Source organism: Helicoverpa armigera, chromosome 2 (genome assembly GCF_030705265.1).
Source record: "Helicoverpa armigera isolate CAAS_96S chromosome 2, ASM3070526v1, whole genome shotgun sequence".
Taxonomy (NCBI): Eukaryota; Metazoa; Arthropoda; class Insecta; order Lepidoptera; family Noctuidae; genus Helicoverpa; species Helicoverpa armigera.
In genome coordinates, this window is record NC_087121.1 from 9804395 (window position 1) to 9825942 (window position 21548).

General features: G+C 40.6%; 2 protein-coding genes across 4 annotated transcripts in view; both read left to right on the plus strand.

The window, feature by feature from the left end:
• Positions 1-126: 126 nt before the first annotated feature.
• Positions 127-5139, plus strand: LOC110381456 (ecdysone oxidase). 3 transcript variants are annotated; one of them, XM_021341799.3, is made up of 5 exons: positions 127-304; positions 1604-1642; positions 2173-2307; positions 2618-2751; positions 2986-5139. In XM_021341799.3, the coding sequence occupies exons 3-5, from the start codon at positions 2178-2180 to the stop codon at positions 4522-4524; spliced, it is 1803 nt and encodes a 600-aa protein (XP_021197474.3). In that variant the 5' UTR covers positions 127-304; positions 1604-1642; positions 2173-2177; the 3' UTR covers positions 4525-5139. The 3 variants fall into 3 exon arrangements, with proteins under 3 accessions (XP_021197474.3, XP_049699585.2, XP_049699586.2); XM_049843628.2 differs by lacking the exon at positions 1604-1642 and having other exon boundaries at positions 128-304; positions 2986-5138; XM_049843629.2 differs by lacking the exon at positions 127-304 and having other exon boundaries at positions 1598-1674.
• Positions 5140-8079: 2940 nt separating this feature from the next.
• Positions 8080-21548, plus strand: part of LOC110382393 (uncharacterized) — a 44779-nt gene continuing 31310 nt past the window's right edge. The window contains exons 1-4 of the mRNA XM_049843632.2: positions 8080-8548; positions 16208-16340; positions 20256-20552; positions 20825-21049. Coding sequence (XP_049699589.2) covers positions 8154-8548; positions 16208-16340; positions 20256-20552; positions 20825-21049 — 1050 coding nt within the window. The 5' untranslated portion in view covers positions 8080-8153. The remainder of the gene's footprint in view (positions 8549-16207; positions 16341-20255; positions 20553-20824; positions 21050-21548) is intronic.

Here is a 21548-nt window from a genome sequence, read left to right on the forward strand (position 1 = left end):
AACATAGAAAAACACACATTATATTAAATCTATCGTCATAAATTGTTGAAACAACATATGAACTTCCTGCTTGGGGTTTTTCTTGAGGTCAGTAAAATCTAACGCCCTATATAAAATACGGTCATTCAGTCATCAGGCGCGGAACGGTGCACAGATTCTGAAGCAACCTGAAGAACTGCGTAGGTTGTCAAAGATATCTGCATACCATACACTCTAGTGGGATTAGCATTTGCTTTATACTCGATACAAACGGTGTGACCTGATCGACCAACCCCTGCAACGAGCTGCGAGCATTTTATATTAGGTAAGTGCATAACGAGGCTGTAGCTCTAGTCTCGTCTCCGCGGAAGTTGCAGTCTGCATAGGAACTATAGCGGTTGAATGTGATTGCTTCGACTGTTGGTCAAGCAAGGACGCTGAAAGTGAAAACTTACCACATAAATATAGAAGCACTACTCAATTGTTTTGCGATAAATGTTTTCACCTTAAGGATCTGACGTGGACGAATTATCAAACTTTTTAAGCTGATGACAGCTAGCTGCTTCTGCTTACAAGTGGGGTAGTGATTATTGCATGATTGAGGGGAACTATGTGGGGCCGATGAACCGGCTTACAGCCGCGGCCGGCACGTATCGGCTATTACGATTTACATTATTTACGATTATCAATGTAATGTTTACACTACACTGGGGGATTTGGACGCGCTTAATAACTGTTTTTTTTAATGTGTGAACAATAATTTCAATGCTTGTTGGTGTCCAGCGTTTTTCTCTTCTCAGTAAATTCATTGATGCTGATGCAAGACAGTTATAACTCATTTGATTAGACAAAGAGGCTTAAGCACTATAGACCCCTGTATAAAACAATAAGTACATGAAGTAATTGTTTGCCTACGTTTATATCCTTTAAGGTGACCACATGATAAGATAAAACATTCCTATTTCTGATGTCCCAGTCACAATATAAATTACATTGTTTACCTAAGTTTTAATAGATTAATTACTTATTTGTACAGAACAATTCAACTCGTTAATTATTTCCGCCTTAACAATACGGAGACAGAACCAAACAAGTCGTGGTGGTTTTCATTAATTCAATGCAGACATTTCAACAGCCTGCTCGTATTTTTGTGTCTGCTGTCTCTGAAGACAGGTAAGCCTCCAATTTGTTTAAAAGTTTGTGCATCTGCAGTGCATGACTCGAATTGACCGAACGTTCGTCCTGCTTTTCGTGTTCTACAACTCTTTTGTGAATATTTTAACAAAAATAGATGAATTTCTCTGAAAATAGATAGAATATGATTTAGAAATTGTTATCCTACCCATATTTATTTATGCGTTCGTAGAGGGTGGGTTCCGCGCGGCTTGATGTGCAGTGTGCGTTATTCACAATATTTTGTCGTTATACCTGACACGATCTAAAAGTCACGAATAAAAATAATAAAAATGTAGGTAATAGAGAATTATTGACAATGCACTCGCTAATTCTAGCTTGAAGGTCACACATTGAGACGAGACGTTTGGAGTTCGTGAACTAGTGGGAGTGCTAATTATGACTTAATCGCGTATTTTTTGTTATTTATTTGGCGTGTGTTACGTTCAAGGTGGGGCCATTGACCGGCGGCGATATCTCGCGGAATTAGGTGAGCTGATATCACTCACTAACTGGAAACAGGTACTCAAAGATATTGAGATGTTAAACAATAAATAACAAATAACAATACATCTGTTGTTTCGTGATCATTGTGTGTTTTACATGTAAGTTTCTCTTTTTATCAGATTTAGCCATAGAAATGACCGAATGTTAAGTTGGTGCCTAGGTACCTATGTGTAACATTTCCGTTAGTGAATAATTCCGTACCTACATTCGTTTGTTTCGTTAGTGTTAATTTGTTCGTTAGTCTTTAATGTGAGTGTGTAGAAATTGTAACAAATTAAATAAGATAACGCGAATTTACACGTAGGTGGTATACATATAGAAACGAATGTATAACACAAATGCACTTTATTAAAAACTCGTTGATTAACGTTTAGAGGTCGTTTTTTGCAGTCGGCTGCAAATGCGCGGTGGGCAAGCTTCTCCGTTTGTGCATTTTTTCCCTGATCGTATTACACAGTTCTGGTGTAGAAACCACCCTTAAACAAGTAAGTAAAGTATCAACCACGTTTCCAGGCAGGATGTCGATCTCCCTGGGTGCATGCGCGAGCTCGGGCGCGGCGGGCGCGACCGTGGCGGCTGCTCTGCAGTTCTTTGCGGCCGCGCAGTGTCTGCTCAACGAGCCCTACCCCAGGCAGGCTGATGTTACTGGTAACCTAAGCTCTTATACCGTCACTCTGTATATTATATAACAATATATTGCTAACTATTATAATAGTTAAGTGGCGGTTTTTTGTGTAGCAAGTGCTGTTAAAAATAAAAAAATCTTTGAAACTCGTGTTGCTGCTTCACTTTGTAAATACTTAACATCCTTATGGTGTATCGGCAATAAATCATAGAACAAAAACAACTAACAGTTGCAGACAGACTTGCAGTTTTCTGCAGTAAAACTAGTAACTATTTAGTCATCTGTGGTAAAACAATCTATTACTTATATAAACTTGGCGGCGTTGTGTTGCAGACGGGGCGCACTTCGACTTCATCGTGGTGGGCGGCGGCAGCGCGGGCGCAGCGCTGGCGGCGCGCTTGGCCGAGCTGCCGCACTACGACGTGCTGCTGCTCGAGGCCGGGCCCGACCCGCCGACCGAGAGCATCGTCAGTACACACGAGATTTTATTGCATTCTGCGTTTTTTGACTGGCTTATGTTAATTTTATTTTATTTATTTATTTAAATCAGGCATCTAAGGCCCATAGAAAATATGCTATATAAATAAACACTACATAAAGTACATACATTTTAAGTGTTAACAACTTCATTAAAAGGTACGGCAGTACATAGAGGCACTTTCAACGATTACAGAGTAAGATGTTATTATTTGGTTTTTCAGGTCCCAGGTCTCAGAGAATCCCTCAAAGGATCGCGTTACGACTGGAACTTCACGACCGTGGACGACGGCTACTCGAGCCAGGAGCTAGAGGGGCATCACCAGAAGCAGCCGCGCGGACGTATGCTGGGCGGCAGCGGCTCGCTCAACGACATGGTGTACGCGCGCGGACACCCCGTGGACTACGAGGAGTGGGCGCGCGCCGCCGGCAGCGCCTGGAACTGGACCAACGTGCTGCCCTACTTCATGCGCACCGAGCGCATGACGGACGCGCGCATCGTCAACAACTCCGAGCTCATGCAGTTCCACGGCGTGCGCGGCGAGATCGAGGTGTCCGGCGCCGCCGCCACCGACGCGCCCAACACCAAGCTGCTCAACGCCTTCCGGGAGCTGGGCTTCAAGCTAGTCGACGACATGACCTACCCTTACAGCATAGGAGCCGGCAGGTTCTCGCACACCATCAGAAGTGGACGGAGGGACAGCTCGCTTACTGCTCTACTGAATAAAGTTCACAACAACAATCTTCACGTGCTAAAAAACACGTTAGTGACGAAAATCTTGATCGAAAACAACACTGCTGTTGGTGTGCAAGCACTGTCTGACGGGAAAGAGTTATTCTTTTATGCGGATAAGGAAGTCATTCTATCTGCCGGTACTTTTAACACACCAAAGTTGTTGTTGCTGTCGGGCATCGGGCCGAAAGAGGTCCTAGCTGAATTTGAAATTGAGGCCGTTCAAGATTTGCCCGTCGGAGAGGGTCTGCAGGACCACGTTATGGTGATAAATTTTTTAGCTGCAGAAAACGGCACATGCGAGCGCAATGAGCGCGCCCAGGCTTTCGATGTCATCAAATACCTGTACGACCGCACAGGGTTCTTGTCTTATTCCGACAGCATCGGCGTGTACATGCCACAGAATAACAAAGACCCCCACGTGCCGTACTTCGCCATCTATCCCTCCTGTGTACCGCAGGCGCTTATCACTCAACAGCAATGCACAAGTATACTGGGCTACACGAACGAGACCTGTGTGAAGCTCGTGAAGGAGAACGAGCAGTACGAGATCATAGTGCTCCCGGTGGTGTTGCTGAAGCCCCGTTCGCGGGGCAAGGTGACCTTGCACTCTACTGACCCCACGCAGAACCCTAAGATCTGGTCTGGTACGTTCAGTGATCCAGCAGACCTGGATGAGTTTCCCGACGCGATCCAAATGGCGTTGTCTTTGATGAACACGACGTACTTCCGCGAGAAGGCGGCGCACGTGGTGGACATAACCCCGGCGGCGTGCGCGTGCGAGGCGGGCGCGGCGCGGCTGGCGTGCGCGGCGCGGGCGGCGGCGCTGCCGGCGTGGCACGCGGTGGGCACGGCGGCGCTGGGCGCCGTGCTGGACGGGCGGCTGCGCGTGCGCGGGCTGGCGGGGCTGCGCGTGGCCGACGCCAGCGTCATGCCGGCGGTGGTGCGCGGGAACACCAACGCGCCCGTCGTCATGCTCGCGGAGAAAGCTGCCGACTTCATCAAGGAAGATCACCAGATCTACGTTTGATGCGTTCTCATTTACGCCTTGATGATTCTATCAAGTTGATTCCATGCTCAACTCAATTGATATATGTATTAGCTTTTAAGTGACTCTGATTTTTTATTTTCTTTTTGACATAATTAGTTTTGTTTAATCAATTTGTGAATTTATGTGGTACCTTGCGTGATTCGACATGTACTTAATTTTTTTTTTTGGAACTTGTGTTAGAATAATCTTTTTATTTTAGGGTATGGTTTTCATGGTTTGACATTAAGTATTAATAGATTTACTTTTTATTTTATTTTTTGCTACGTGTACCTACAGCTACGAAATGTACCTGCCCCACACATTGTAATTGTGTACCTACTGTAACGCTAGGATTGTGAATTATCAGCTCCGCTGTAGAACAAAACTAATGTTTCCAATCTTTCGTTAAACAGTACAAATTAAATCAGAAGGTTGACACGACTTTCTAAATACCTGCACTTGAGTGTTGTCTGTACTTAGCAGTATTTTAAGATCCAGTGACTAGGAATGTATACCTACATGTAAAAGTTTTAATGACATTTAATAATTCAGGTTGTATGTGAAAACGTATGTAACATGTAGATACCTAATGTTTTTATTATGTACTACATTGTATAACGCGACCTTCTGAACAATGTGTTTTATTATGTATGCTTTTATTTGAATAAATAAACAGTATCTACTAAATACGTCGGTGTTATGATTGATACTTTCGAACGGTTACATCAGTGCACTGGCAACACTGAGTGTCAGGATGTGAGTTGATGCCTCGTTACGTCATAATCGAGTTTATATCGATAGCACAAACTGGGGAAGCTCGTTACTAGTGAGATAGATATCGATTAGCTAACCTCGCTAGTACGTAACTCATCTGTGGATTAAATTGTATTTGAGGAAGTTCGCGTTACATTAGTGGTGTGAAAAACTACCAACATAGTAGATACTTTTTAGTCTTTGTTACTAAACCACGAATGGTGATTGATAAGCATCACGCGCTTAATAGTAAATGGATTACAAATGAATTATAATTTTGTTTAAAAAAATCGTACTCGTTCGGGGAAAAAATGCAATTTACGCCAAATGTCTGGGTTTTTTTAATGTTTGTCCGGGTTAATCGAAATTCGCGATGGCAGCCCTATATATAGGTAAGTATATTTATGTGATTATTGTATTATAATGACTTAATTGATGAATGATTAATTAGTTTTTTGAGTTCTCCAATCTCCATAATTATGAGGGTAAGGCGCAAACTTGGCTATAGGTAGTGAGCAAACCAACAGAGAAATTTGTAAATGTTACATGTCAATCAATTGCTACTTAGTATTCTAAGGCGCAATTAATTAAGCATATTCAAATGAGATTACGTTACGTACGCTAATTGTTACAGACTAGTAAGGTTATCGTTTCTCCCCATCAAAGGCGCGGGAATGCTCCGCGGTGTAACGCTCACGTAATCCGACGCGTTACGGTGTCGCACGATTCATGACTGATGACACCGGTATAATAGCAATTATTGCGTTATTACAGCTATTATGTATTGTGATGTAATTGTTTTAGGACTAATTTAGCACTAGAATTTCGGGTCAGTAAGTAGGCACCTAAAGCTCTTATACCTGTTGAAAGTCACAATCAATAGTCTGCTTCCTCCTGCCCTGTTCCCAATTTTATTTGGGGTCGGCGCTGTCTTCTTCCATTTTCCCCTGTCACTCGTCGTACTGACATTCACTCCCTTACTATTCATGTCATCTTTCAGGCAATCCATCCATCTTAGTCACAATCAATAGTAGTAATTGGATATTGCAAATGTTAAAATTCAGCTAATATTATAATAGGAACTACTCAGTAATGTATAAAATAAACAACATTAAAGTAAAGTCGTAAACAAAACCGGACATATAAATCACGATTCACGACCAGCCTCAAATGGTGAAAGAAAACGTTCGTTCGCGAGGAAACGCATGCTAACCGAATAATATCGGGAAATGTCGGAATGTGGCGCTCTCGGTCACGCGAACTGCAAGCGAGTGACGCCTCACCAGGACCTGCGCATACGCTGACACGGACGCACTCTTGTAAAGCTCGAATTACCTACGTTTAAAGGTAGTGGAATTAGGGGGCAACAGCTGACTTCTAAAGAAACTCAAAAAAAATTACCACAAACATCCGATACCACTATATTCTTCAAGTCTGCATCGCACGCAGGTGCAAGCTGCGCACGCGCCCCTTTCTCATGTTCCGGTGAGGGCGGAAGTGGAGGTTGGTAGACAAACAGCTGATTGTAACGGTTCGTCCCGGCTGTCTCCGAGACGAGGCGTTTATTTTTGTAAGCGAAGGAAATCAGTGGGTTGGTCAGACAGTCTTGAGTCTACTAATGTATAATGTAGGCCACATTGCAATAAGGAAGTGGTAAGAAGGAGATTTGCTTTCAGTACAAATAAAACTATTGAAGTTTTGAGAATTTTCAGTGGGTTCTCTAGTTTTGTTCGTGACATAACATTAAAGGCTAACTTCCACTTTCTTCAGGTGTAGCTAATAACCCTACGACATTTGTATACCTAAGATGTAACGTGTGTTAGTAAACTCACTACATGACTGTAGTAAATGATTCACAATTATGTGAGGCATTTCAAATTACACAATTTCTATATGAAAGTTTTGGCTACAAAGAAAACATTTACTTTCCTATGTGCATTGCTGCCAAAACTTTTTCTTCTGCTATCACTATTAGCAAATACGTTTTTATGGCGAAGATTCTTCATGTATTGATCTATATTGATATGTCCATTAGCTTAGTGCATAAGTTCTCACAGGGAACAAAGTATTATGACAATAGCGAGGTGGGAAGCTTACCGTTACAGCGCATCATGTGTTTCCGCGCGACTGTCGACTGCAAGCTCACAGACAACATGGCACATTACCATTACTGCTGCGACTGATGACTATTGTCTCCGAACAAATGTTTCCTCCTGAACCATACAGACTTCACACTTGAACATTGTTAACTGTTATGTTAGAATTCCTGCTATAAGGACAGAGAAACGGTACTTTCTTTAATTGTAGAAAAAACAAATGTGAATCTGTAGATACATTCTTACCTATATTTAATTCATTTGTCATTATTGTGTACCAATTTTTGTCTACCTACTGTTGGCGTGCTGATGGACAGTGCCTCTGTAATTACTCGCCGAACGCATGCATCACACGTGAGCTGCAGTGGTCGGCTTCAGCCGGCCAGCGCCAGCGCTTCCGTGAGACGCTTTCTCCTGCGCCCGCGCACCTCATCTGCTATCCTATAGCTTTCAGGGATAATCAGAAAATGCAATTTATCCTATCAAGTTTGTGAACATTTTTAAAGAATACTTAAATATTCAACCATTTCAGGGTAGTTGAACATAGCCATGAATGGTACCACTTATCGCATTTTCGGTTCATTGTGCTTTTATTTAGGATCTGAGAGTGTTCTCGCCTACGCTAATGCACATAGTGGCGCGAACACATGGCGCGACGCCGAATCTGTTATCAATGAGCTATGGACAACAACATCAGCGACAGGTGCGCGACTTTCACCGCGCGCCTCAGTCGCCGCCTGGAGCCGAGCGCCGCGCACGCGCACACAGTGATGCGCCGACATGGCGGACGCCGAGCGAGCCGACACGTACGACGCGCGCGCCACCACCGCCACCGTCTCCAGCCTCAAGTCCGAGGACTCCACTGAACAGTTGATATGTAAAACCCCGCAGAAGAAAGTTAACAAAGTGAAAAAAGACAAGAGTGTAAGTTCTAAGAGTGTGGAAGCGGGCAGTGATGAGCCGCCTCGCAGGCGCCTCGTGGTGTTCCTGGGGCTGGCGCAGGTGGTGCTGGGCGCGCTGCTGGTGGGCGCGGGCGCGCTGGCCGTGGTGAAGGGCGCGGCGCTGTCGCGCGTGGGCGCGGGGCTGTGGGCGGGCTGCGTGGCCGTGGTGGCCGGCGTGGTGGGCGTGCTGGCCGGCATCAACGACTGCTACGGCCTCAACGCAGGAGCCAATGGGTGAGTGAGCCACTCCGCCATGCATCACGCATGTCACTCGTCCGGAGAGAGTTCCACTGACTCAATTAATTCCAAGTTGTGAGTTTCTTCCGAAGCGCTATGTTTCACGCAGCAGAGCATGAATTCGCTAGAGAAACGACTGGTGCAATAAAGAAAATAATTAAATGCCACACAAATGAACAAATTATGAAATAAAACATTAGATCGCTTGCGTTGCTAAACATAGATATAAACAATTTAGAATTTGTTAAAAGAGAAACTTTTCTTTATTACGATCTCGTACCTAACTAAGACGTAAATCAGAGAAAGTCATCTTTATAGTGAAATAAATAAACAAACAGGACTGGATGTTACGGCGAGACTACACTAAATACTTAGCACTTCAGACTCGCTGGACAACTAGAAATTGATGTCAATAATATTTTAATGGTGATCCAAAATGCGGGGTTACCAAGCTAACTATTTTTTGTAGAATATTTATTGGCGAGGAACTACTTTTACTGGAGTCTGCGAAACTAGTTTAGCGAAATCACGAGCGATGGAAAAAGTTTAACGAACTAAAAAGTGTGTTATCTCGCGAACTATATGTTGTTACCTACCTACCTGATACGATAAATACAGAAAGTGTTTAATTAAATGATATAGGATTTACATGGGAACCTTTTGAAAAAGGCACATCTTATGGGCATACAGTTAATGTAACTTTACCGTCATCTGACAAACACTCACAGTTTTGTTAGCTAATCATAATAGCAGTGGTGAAATGTATGCAAAGCAAACATGAGTTATCAACAAACTTCCTGCATTTTGCAGTGGTTTAGTTATAATCCTAATTGAACTTCTAAAAAGGACAATTAAAGAAGCTCTATAGTCTAATTACCAAATAACAACTTACTGAAAAGTTTTACAGCTAAATAGAGGGAAGTCGATCACTAAATAAATAATACCTAATAGCTAAATAAACGCATTCATGAAACAATTACTGATGCTCAAGATCAGACTTCAATTAATTTGATATTTCCAGAATAAGATGTCCAAACACGGAAACTGGGTATCTACTCGTAATTATGAAATGAAAATTTATTGATTATTTATTCACAAAACTGCATTTTCAAATTTAATACTTTATTTGAATTCAATTAAAGATTGAATACATAATTTTTAAGCTATAGTTTATATTATTTATTAGTTTATTGGTGTGCTATCAACTGTGTAATGACAAAAGATTTAACACAACTCGTTAGTGCGGGTCCCATAGCGTTGCAACATTGTAATCTTCAAGCACATTAGGTTACTAAAACGGGCCAGTCTGTGTCAAAACTGATTGATTCGTTCTAGACTTACAAACCATGCAATAGTAGCATAGAATATTTATATTTTTTAAAGTAAATCGATAACACCATTCCTTCATGTAAACAGATTTTAATTAAAGGTCCATGCGTATAATACAGGGTCGTTTTTTCTAAATCCTATGATAAATGCGTTCCCACATTCAAAGATGGTAATCTAATGAGATCATAGATCTTCTTAAAGTTCTAAATAAGGTCCATTATGGCCCACGATGGTCATCAGCCAGCTAATTAATCATCATCCATCAGTTTCGACAGCGATGGGCCGGTGATGCAACATTGATTTACTTTCATAACAAACAACAACGGCTTTGAACCCGCGACCTTTAGCAATCGACGTTATATTGCTCGGATACCTGAAATTGCTTGAAACATGGAAGTATTTGGAACACATTTCGGTATAAAAGGTTAATTGGCGTTTTGGGTTTTGAGGTTGCAGCAAATCAGCTAGGTAACAAGAATTAGAGATATATCAATGAAAAAGAAAACAAATGAATTCGACGGGATATGACTAGATTAACTTAATTGAATGTTTAACAATAAGAAGCGTACCTATCGGTGTTTATCAGCAAAATTATAATTTTTAATAGCTCGTACGATTCAAAAAGGCTTTCAAACATTTAAAATTCCTTAAACCTGTGTTGTAGAATTTGCCCACATTCCACACAATTAGTAAGTACATCTGTTGGTTTTATAGACATCAATCAGTAGGTACAATAGTAGCACAGGTCGTTAACTATAAGAAAGCGCGAGAACTGGCCGCTCGCACCTGACCATAAATCCTTCAGGCAGGAAATAGGAAATCAATGGTAGCATTCCGCAAACCCGTTGCCATGGCAACCAGGTTGTTGATGAAAGTCCACCGCTTTCTCCCGCGTGCAGTTACATCTTGTTCCTTATGTAATGAGTTAAGGTCGCGAGACTGCGGCCCGTGTTTTGGGTGATAAATTCAACGAAAATGGCTAACTATGATGATGTCTGTCTAGTTGAAAGATTCATAGATTTTTTTGTGATGAAGAATTAAACATTTAAAGTATTAAGTATGTATATATATTTTGAACAACATCTCCACCTCTCCTCCTCCCATAGCCTGCAAAAATACAAAATCTGTCGCTCAATGTTTTTTTCCTTACTAACGTACGAGTATGCATTTCTTCATTTCCTTCAATTAAGTTCTTGTATTTGCGAAGGAAATAGACAGTAGGTAACATATTATACATTTCCTTTGTCTGCACAGATATTAAGTTCACACAAATATAAAAAAATGCATTAAATGTGCAGTGATTGAGATCTCAGTGTTTGTAGACTGAGAATGCGTTATGGCATATCTGCGGCGGAAACAAATTAAAACAACATTAATTTGCGAGAGAAGTCTACAATTTATTGTTACGGTAGCGACTGTTTACATACTAACACGCATGGAAAGTAATTATGTAGACATACGTTATGTAAAGCAAAGATAACATTTCTTCTGAAGACTCATACTTATCAATAGTTCACGACATAACTTTGCAATTCTGATGATAATCATTTGATTCCCTGAGTATTTGTACAGATATTTTCAAGAAGCTTTGCTTGTCCAAAGTTGGCTAATATTGACTTCACAATGATCAAAAACATATGAATAAAGCCCTTCTGTGTAAGCGTGAGGGGTCAAATGTTTAACTCCAAAATTGCAAAGTTATTTGGCACGAACTGTGGATATGGTCCATGACTTTCTTATTTCAGCAGGTCACTCAGGTTCATACCAGTCTAACAAAAAACATCCAAATAAGTATGAATCTTTCACGTAATAAAATTTCTGAGTCCATAAGTTTCCCGACAAGAGGTGCGCAAGATGTATGCGCGGGAGCCATGCTCAACGGAGCGTGGGTTGTTCCGCTGCGCGCGCGCCGATATGAGCATATGACACCATGCACCTAGCAATGGTGAACTGGTGTAGTACGGATGTGAGACTATGGGGGTTTTTTATAGAAGACATGCGGTCATGCGGACATGCGGTACCTACACTGGGCTGACTAACGTCCAGGGGAAAATATCATGGGGAAGATGCATTTGTAACATAAATATAACTTTGAACCCCACAGTCCTGAACAACACCTGACTACTTACTTAATTACTTAATTTATTATTCTTGGCGTAATTGTTATCCCAGCTTTTGACTTTTCCTTAAAGTTCAGTTAACACATACATTCAAAAATAATACAAAATCCTAATGACCCAAGAAAGAGCAGACACCATGTCTAGTTGAACACGTGAGGTGCAATGATGCGTCTCGTACCGTTGCGCGCGCTTCCTCGCGGCGCCCGCGCACTCGGCACCTAACTGTAGTCCATTGTCACGGAGCTGGGAACTGCTTCTGGAAGCTGGGAGATATGGGTATTACATTGCGTTTGAATGGTTTTTGTTACCATCTCCTTGTTTGAAGTGGAATTATAACAGTCTTGAATGACTTCTTAGAGGTCTTAAAGAGGTTTTTTATTTTTATATTATTTTTTTTTTTTTATATTGGAAATATGTTTTCTGATACAATTTATGGTTATTATATGTCTTATTTATTATATGTAAAATGTAGGTAAATATAATTTAATATTTAAAATACTCTAACGCATTTGTAAAACTACGACAAAACCAGTTTCAGAATTGGCCTCTCCTTTTCTGAAACTTAACGTTTACACAACCAGACGCGAGATAAGATTCACACATCCATGCGAATTAATTTAGCGTCCACCCAATACTAATTAAGATGTCTATCTGTTTATAAGCAAACTGTTAACAAAATGACGAAATCCTGTTGTTTCAACACGACAGCAGTAGCAAGTTAAATTGTTAGTTGTTGTCAATTCGGAGCCCGATAGCGTTATGTTAAATACGTCAAGTTGTCAGGAGTAAGCTGTTTGCTGACATTTGTGGTCGGTGTCCAACTGGTGTCCAGCAAGCCGCGACACTTGACTGACGGAAATGTAGTGAATATTGGCAAGTTAATCTGCTGGACTTGTGTAACAAAAGTCTCGTTCAGTTGGGAGCCGAAACTGTTTCTGTAATCGGCTACTGCATTAGAAGTTGCGGATTTAGTGCTTAGTTCTCCCACGGTTTATCCATTCAATGTGTGATACCAACTGAATTTAAAATCTGCACTTTACATTAGTTACTTCAATAAAAGATATGAGGATTATTTGATTTAGGGCTACCCTTTGTTCCCAAGAACGAACGCGCTAAATTCTTTCTTTCTTTCTCCTGCACTGTTTCCAAATTTTACTTGGGGTCGGCGCAATATGTCATTTTCTTCCATTTTCCTCTGTCACTCGTCATACTGACACTCACTCCCTTCCTATTCATATATATCATCTTTCAAGCAATCCATCCATCTTTTTTTAGGTCTTCCTCTTCCTCTCCATTCATCTACATTCATACTTAGCACACATTTTGTTGCATGTGTATCATCTCTCCTCATTACATGCCCATACCACGACATCTTCTACTTCTCATCTTTTCTGTAACTGGCGCTACTTTCAGACTTCCTCTAATGTAATCATTCCTCACTTTATCCATTCTTGTAACACCACACATCCATCTCAGCATCCTCATTTCTGCTACATGCACTCTCTTCTCATCCCTCTTTTTCAATGCCCAAATAATGCGCTAAATATGAAGCGCAATATTAGTTTGCTTATTTACTTTGATGGAACGATCATAATTACGTTAGGCAGCTATAGGCTTCGCTGACACCCATGTCTTGAGTTCTCACGTAACATTGCAGGAGATGACAGCATGCGACTGTCGCAGAAGGAAACCAGTGATTACAGTGACCATACGCGGTGACAAGCTACGCACTGTGTACCTATGTTCTGTTTATCTCAATACTCTAATAATCATGCACTACAATTACTACATGTAGCATGGAATTAAATTAACAAAAATAAAAATGTTAAAGAAAACAAGTAATACAAAAAATTCCAATTTGTAGTCCACTATTACCAATTAATTGCACCATGTTACATAATTTAGTTAAGCTGAAATAATGATGTCGGTGTAATCGTATTTATTTTAAATATCATTAGAATACTGTTGAATGTAAGCTTATCGTATACATACAGCACGTATTTATGACTTAAACTATCAGCGACATAACTCAAAAATTGAAGAACGACTGCTGGGACTTTCAATTTGGAAATTGCTCCCCGGGTTGATGTTTATAATAAACATTTCTCAAGAGCTCGACAACGGGGATCTTTCTCAAGAAGTAGAATCTATTCAATATTTAATTCTCATAGACTTGCTAACAAGTACTTTGAATAATTGAGATTGTACGTCTGAACTACTGAATGCGAGACTTTCTGAAAGCGCACCGAGTTTATTGCTCAGGCTTGATTTATTGTGACTTCGTGCTAAACCTCACAATTTGAGTACTTTCATGAATTCCACCTAAGTTCCTGAATGTGGCTATATAATCTACCGGGGTCTTATTGCCTCAACCATTTAGTTATTTCTGCTATAAAACGAATATTAAACAAGTAACAATACTAGTTATATGAACATAAACATAAGAGTAGATAGGATGCCTCCACAACAAGTGTATGTAGCGCATCATATGCTTTCACTCGCGCGCGACACGTTACATCACACGAGCGAATTTGTGTCATAACGTCATCTATTTACAGTCCATTTTCAATTGACAATGACGAGAGAAAATAATTAGTAAGTAAAGTGCCGAAAGGAAGATTACAGCGATCGGTGATGATGAACGTACGAGCCGCGATTTAGTTAAGATAAACTGTTAAATGATTGGCTGAGCGATCACGGAGCCTGTAATGGAATCTCGTAATAGGTGCTCTGCAGTCGTTTCTATCTGTAGTGAGATTTCTTCACGAGGAGAGGTGTCTGAGCGCGTGCTGACGTCACAATCTGTTGAGAGCGCCGCACGTTACGACTGAACACGACTTATTAATGGATACGTCACGTGGACTAAACGTAAACACATTGCTCTTGAATTAACTATCAATCTCAAAACTTCTTGTTTTTCCTCACAGTAAGTTCCCACGGCGACGACGGGACCTTTAAACATCATCAGCATCGGCTATCTTTCTATCCTCGACTGAACTCAGTAGGAACAGAGAAAGCTTATTTTCACGACCTGTTGTGATAATCTTAATACTGTTCCATGTATTTTTGTTGTGAGGTATTGATTGTGGTGTGTATAAATGTGGTTATCATACCCCATACAAAAGTACCATGATATATTGTTTTATTTGACACCACACTCCTCGTAATGAGAGAACCTTCCACTTCACTTGACCATGCCCTGAGGGAGTTCCATCGCCATCCTAATGAACAGCTATCGAGCAACACTTTCTCTCGGCTCTCATTAGTTTTATATCGAAAGATCGATGACTATAGCGTGGCCTCGATTGCGAGCCAATAATTAAACTCCCATACCTATTAACTTTGTGGTTTACATTTAAATAACGAAGACTTGAAACTAATATGTCTAAATAGCTTATGCTTATCACTGTTTTAGACCGTTGACCACCAAAAGGCAATGACTTACATAGGTCTGTAAAAGTCTGGCAGCTGCAGGTGCCATATCAGTCAGGATACTGTAGATAAGATATTTTTGTAAAAGAAATAAACGTTAATTTTTATATTAGTAAGTCAGATACATACTATACTTAATTCAACAAATGGACTGCAGAACTTTCGCTGTTCAATTACGGAGAGATCACAGTTCAATCCGGAGTCACGACTGCGATGGCACTGCGCATCACCCTGTACAATGTACACAGCGCTCGGCGCACGCGCAGCCCTAGCTACGTCCTTTGTCATACGCTACAGAAGACGTGTCTCTGGTGCCGTAGAGACCATTGTCTTGATGCTAATTGAAAGGTTAATTGGCTATTTATGTAATGTAAGCCTTTATTGAACATCATTTTAATGATGCTGGGGAGTCTGTTGCGTCACTGCTTTTACTGGCGGAATACTTAGGAAATAGTTGTTGTTGTGATAGTTAAAGTGGCTGTTATAGAGTCTTATAGTTTTGATGTCTGAAAGCTGCTTTCAACGTGCATTTTGTCTTAGTCTCACAAGACAAATGTAATGTATGTTCAGGGCAATAACTTGGGAAATAATGTGAGACTTTAAAATATACCCTACGCATATTTACAAAATTATAAAGTTAGGGTCCTGAAATAAAAAAAAATCCGAAACTGTATTATTTTAGCTTTCCAAACAACTAATAGTAAGAAACATCCCCCTCAAAGCCGATATTTTCGTCATTTTCCGTTCCCTAGACTGATATACCTGCTTGTTCCAGGAGTCCCCTGCTGACGGCGTTCCTGGCGCTGTCGCTGCTGTGCCTGGCGTGCGGCAACAGCGCGGCCGTGCTCGCCGCCACCGGCCTGCAGCGCGACTCGCTGCGGCAGCCCACAGCGCACGCCAGCTTCGAGGTGAGGCCTATATCCTGGGTGGTAGCCCTGGTAATAGTTCGATGCTGTATTTGATGTGGTATGAGAAGGTTGTAAGATTTGGTTGTGACTCGCTGGAATAAAGCTTTACAGCCTTACTTAAACTTCTGTTCAACACTTGTCTATAAAAAGTGTGGTTGTAAAACTGACCTTATTTCAACGTCATAATCTGACATTTTATTTAGACAAGTGTTCAACAGACGTTTAAAAGTTTTTGTGATACGACGTCATCAAGTCGAGTGTTAGGTCAAAATGGGGGAGGAAAATGCATACAGTACGCATTCTTTGGCAATTTTAGGTTTTGGCTGCGGGACATATTTATTTATTACGGCTAACATAAAATATTTTCTATTTGGAAAACTTATCTTGAAGTGCTAGCCAATAAAAAGAAACACGTATAATGTGTTTTAATAACCAATTTGCATGATAAAGCAGACACCAAAGTATCAAGATCTGTTAGCGCTCAAGAATAGTGAAACTTTTAGCGGACGAAGATAAAATATTTTCAAGTGCAGTGCACATAATTGATTCAATTAAACGTTATCGGCATTAGCATACAATCTGACATTACATCGCGAGCTATTTATTGGCAGTTGGGCAAGCCGCTGTATACTTGCTTGCATAAATAACTGGCTATCAGTCGCGCCTATTTGTACTTCCACGGCTTTTATATGGAGTAGAAAAGTGCAAAAGGTTCACTTACTAAATGTCTGATAAGACGAGCGTGTTACATAGATACTGAACTGCGATATTCAAATATTTATTTTCTTTTCTTTGTACGCAGTCTGCGAGAGTAGATTGTATCTGCGGATTCACTATTGCTGGTCGCAGCCAAATTATACGATTTCGTACGAATGTGACGGAATGTGACACTTCTCCTCTACGTATCTCACGCAACAAATGCAATTTATGAAGTAAGTTAGATATTTTAATAGAATGACAGGCTACTCGCCGGTCGATCAACACGCGTCACCATGACGCAAACTTAGAATACTATTCATAAAGAGGAAAACATTTCGTATCATTAGCATGATCTAGTCAGTTTCTCTCGTAAAATACTTTAATTTATTACTTCTCAATGATCTATTTAGAATAACAAAAGATTCTTTGATTTGCATACTTGAAATTGATTCGATCTGTAGTTATGTAAATCAATCTAATTTGTTTTATGTTGTTGTGTGAAAACTAATTTTATAGAAACTGTTTAAAGATTAAATATATAGTTCCTCGGGTAAATAACTTTCTTTCTGTAACTAAAAAATAATTTATGAGGAGTACGTAACAGTACCATACGGATAGGCAGTCATACAGTAACATATTGCAGCATCAGTTAGCATACACCACATATTACGTAACTTACAGCTAACTTAGTCTAGGAACTAAACAAATTACTTAACTCAAGCACTCACGTTGAGTATTTCCTTATTTCTGCGAGCATTTACGTGCAGTTAGGTAAATACTGTCTGTTTGTTGTCGGCTTGTCGTTTAGGGAGTCAATCGAGGGTGGCTCTTCAGTTGTTCTGAGAGCCTTTGTGGTGGCCGTCATAAGTCGACTGTTACGGAACATAGCATATGTAAAGGCTTTACAGCTCTTTACAAGAGGTCGCCCACTCTAAAAAAGTGAATAGGCTTTACTCATACATTTATTATTCACTCATATTGAAGTTTCTCTATTTTCATCTTTTATTGGCACACGTGCCGACGGCTAACACACTTTTATCATAAGTTAAGGAAACCATAATACATGATTCAAAAGCTTTGATGATAGCTAAAGACATAGGCATCGAATTATGGCATGCACATTTAGTAGCGACAGGCTCATTCAGTATTTAGCCAAATGTACTGTTAATATTGTGCACGACAAAATTATTAAACTGCATAAACTGCATTACATTGGCAGAAGGTTGTTCGCCATGTGGGCTAATGAATACAACATGAGTACACACAGGCACATAGATAGTACATAGAGTGCGCTGGTGCCTCCAGCCTTGGTCCACATCGCGGGACGTGACATCTTGATAGACTCAGATAAACACATACGTTAATTATTAGTTAAATGGCATCGTTTTAAAGCCTTATAGAATTATCCAGCATTTCTGACAGTTTAGTTTATCGTTAATATTGCAAAATTGTAAGAGCTACGTGCAATTTCAATGTGATTGTGTAGTTTAACACGCTACTTTTTCTTAGGTTTTGCATTATGATATCTCCGCTAGTCATTTTTTTCACCGTGCATTTAGCATATACCTACATAATGTATCTGCGACTAAACGAATTTACAAGAGAAATAAACTTGTTCAACAAATAAAATAAATTAGCCACTCAAGATGAATGAACTAAAAGATATTATCAAGATTATCTATGCACTGTACAACGAAAACTTCACACGCTCCTTCAGAAATTCATCAAAATAATTGCTAAATAAGTCATGAGTCACACATTAACCATAGACCACTATAATTTCTGAGATTAGCGACATATAAGGTTAATATCGGGTGCAAGCTAGCGGATGTTAGAGGCGGTCAAGGCTGACATTGGCCGGTGCTGGCTGGTCGGCTATTACGCGTAATGCCTCCAGTCACGGCAGATGTTACGTGTGTCGCTAATTACTGCTCGATGTAATCATGTGAAGCACGGTGAAGTTGTGCTGATTGCCGCGCCGTGACTTAAAGTCGCTCCAAAAATGTGCTGTATGTCTGTTGTGTACGTGTATGTTTGCGAATTATCTGATAATTGTAAATAGTAAGCTAATATAGCTAGCTAAGCTAAGATAGTTAGCTAATGTTTTAGCTAACTATCTATTTAGTAAATCTATATAGTATTTAACGATTTTTGTAAAAGAAGAGTTGTGCGCTTTCAAAATGTAAATAAAGTTTTTCATTTGAAGCTCATCAGCAGTTTTTCATTGCTCTCCAAAATCGTCTAGTTACCACCAAATCGTTAAAGCAAAAAGTGCAATAAAGGTCATTGCACTGTTACAACTTCATTAAGAATTACGAACAAAACGTAACGGTGCACAAAAATAAACTAAAGAGAAACATTAAGATACGGTAGGAATTACTGTACTTAGGCGGATTCTAAATAGTTAAGTTTTTCATTAAATAACGGTTTTTCATGTAATTACACAATTTTGTAATAAGACTTAATGATATGTGGACAATTTCACGCCTAACGGCTATGTATGGATTCTGTATGGGATTATGATTTCTCCCATGTGCTGTATTTGCCATGTAACGGGAACAATGTATGTAAGCGGATAATCTTGTAGCTTCGGTATAAAAGTCAAACGATATGTATTTACGACATTATTCTTTGTTCAAGGAGCATTTTCCACGCTTTTATGTGAATGTTAAACATATACAGAAGCTAACTAACGCTATTTATTGATTGGAAACATGAAAGAATTTCATTGTTTTGTACATAATCAACGTACCGCAGCGGGAATAAAAATGTTGATTGCGTTTAGAATACTGTTCATTTCAACTGTAACAAACTCGATATTTATCATTGAACTTTTAATGATACAGCATCAATTTGTCAATTAATGAGATGTTCATTAAAACTTAAAAGTACCGAAATACGTAAATAATGGCAGTTCAATAGCGTCTGTAATTATTTAGATGTAATACATTCGTGGTGTCGATTACTGAACAATACTGGCAAATGAAGTGATGATGGGATGTGGCAGTGTAATGATGGTGCTCGTTACCAAGGCTTAAAGGTCATTTTTATAATAACATATTTACTGCCTCACGTGTTGGGTCTCTGCATTTTTAACTATTGATATCTACAGGATTACACTAACGTATAACAAAGATGTTGGTATGTTATATAAAGATAAGACCCTGTAATACGATATTCATAACAGTAAGACTCATATACATTTTCTTTCCTTAGGATGAGATGGAAGCGTGGACGCCTGTCCTCACAAACATCGCGCTCCTGATCATCGCGAGCGTGCACTGCGTGGTATGCATCATCAGCATCGCGCACGTGGCCAAGCGCGTGTGTCCGTGCCTGCGCCCCAAGCAGCCCTTCGACCACAACCAGTTCGAGCCGGGCGCTCCGCCCCACCAGCTCGTCATCAAGGTGGACGATGTGGCGTACGCTCAGGATGCCGAGAGAGCGAGGCATCATGAGCTCTGTAAGGAGTTAGAGGTTAAACTGCAGGGGGATACCATGAAGAAGAAGAAGGTGAGCTTTTGTTGGTTATGGTGTAGAGTAGAATATGTCTTGTTGTATATGGTGGGTATCCTTTAAAGTGGCAATCTGTTGAATGTCAAGGCTATTAATATCATCAAAAATATTGAAAACTGACTGGTTTTTATTGATAAAATTGACGCCGGATATGTATCATTTGATTGAACATATAAACCAATAGTACTTATTTATGGTGGGAAATCATCAAATGACCTCACCATCTTGTGGTTTACCAATAGCAATACTGATATAAGCTTCGTTTCCAGGAGGAGCCAGAGTTCGGCAGCGCGAACAGCAAGGAGAAGCTGGTATCCCGCTGGCTGGGACGGCAGCAGACACCGGCGGGCCACGGCACAGCCACGGGGCCCGCTGTGTCGGCTGGGGCCCCGGCGGTGCTGGTGGGCCCGCCCCCCGCCGCGCGCCGCCGCGGCGTGCGCAAGCCGAGGAAGCCGCCGCCGCTCGTGCTGCTCCCCGCGCACCCCGCTAGCACGGTATGTGGAAATTTATTTACAGGACTTGAGATTATGATTAGTGCCTGAGTGCTACAAACTTCTTGAATTATTAGGTGATAGTACCACTTTTGGAACTACATATTATGTAGGATTATAGTGAGATATTATCTATACTAATATTATAAAGCTGAAGAATTTGTTTGTTTGTTTGAACGCGCTAATCTCAGGAACTACTGGTCCGATTTGAACTATTCTTTCGGTGTTAGATAGCCCATTTATCGAGGAAGGCTATATGCTTTTTATCCGGGTTCGTGCAGAGGTTCCCACAGGATGCGGGTGAAACCGCTGGCAGAAGCTAGTAGTGAGATGCGAAGAAGTCTTTTCAGTGTGTTTATTTCGTAGTTGACGTTTGGAATCTACGTTAAACGCTTAGCAACAGCAATGTTGTAGATGACATGAGTGATCGATCGGCCTGGTGTAAATGATATTAATGGCTCATTAATATTAATCAAGTCTCGAAAAAATATATAATTGCATT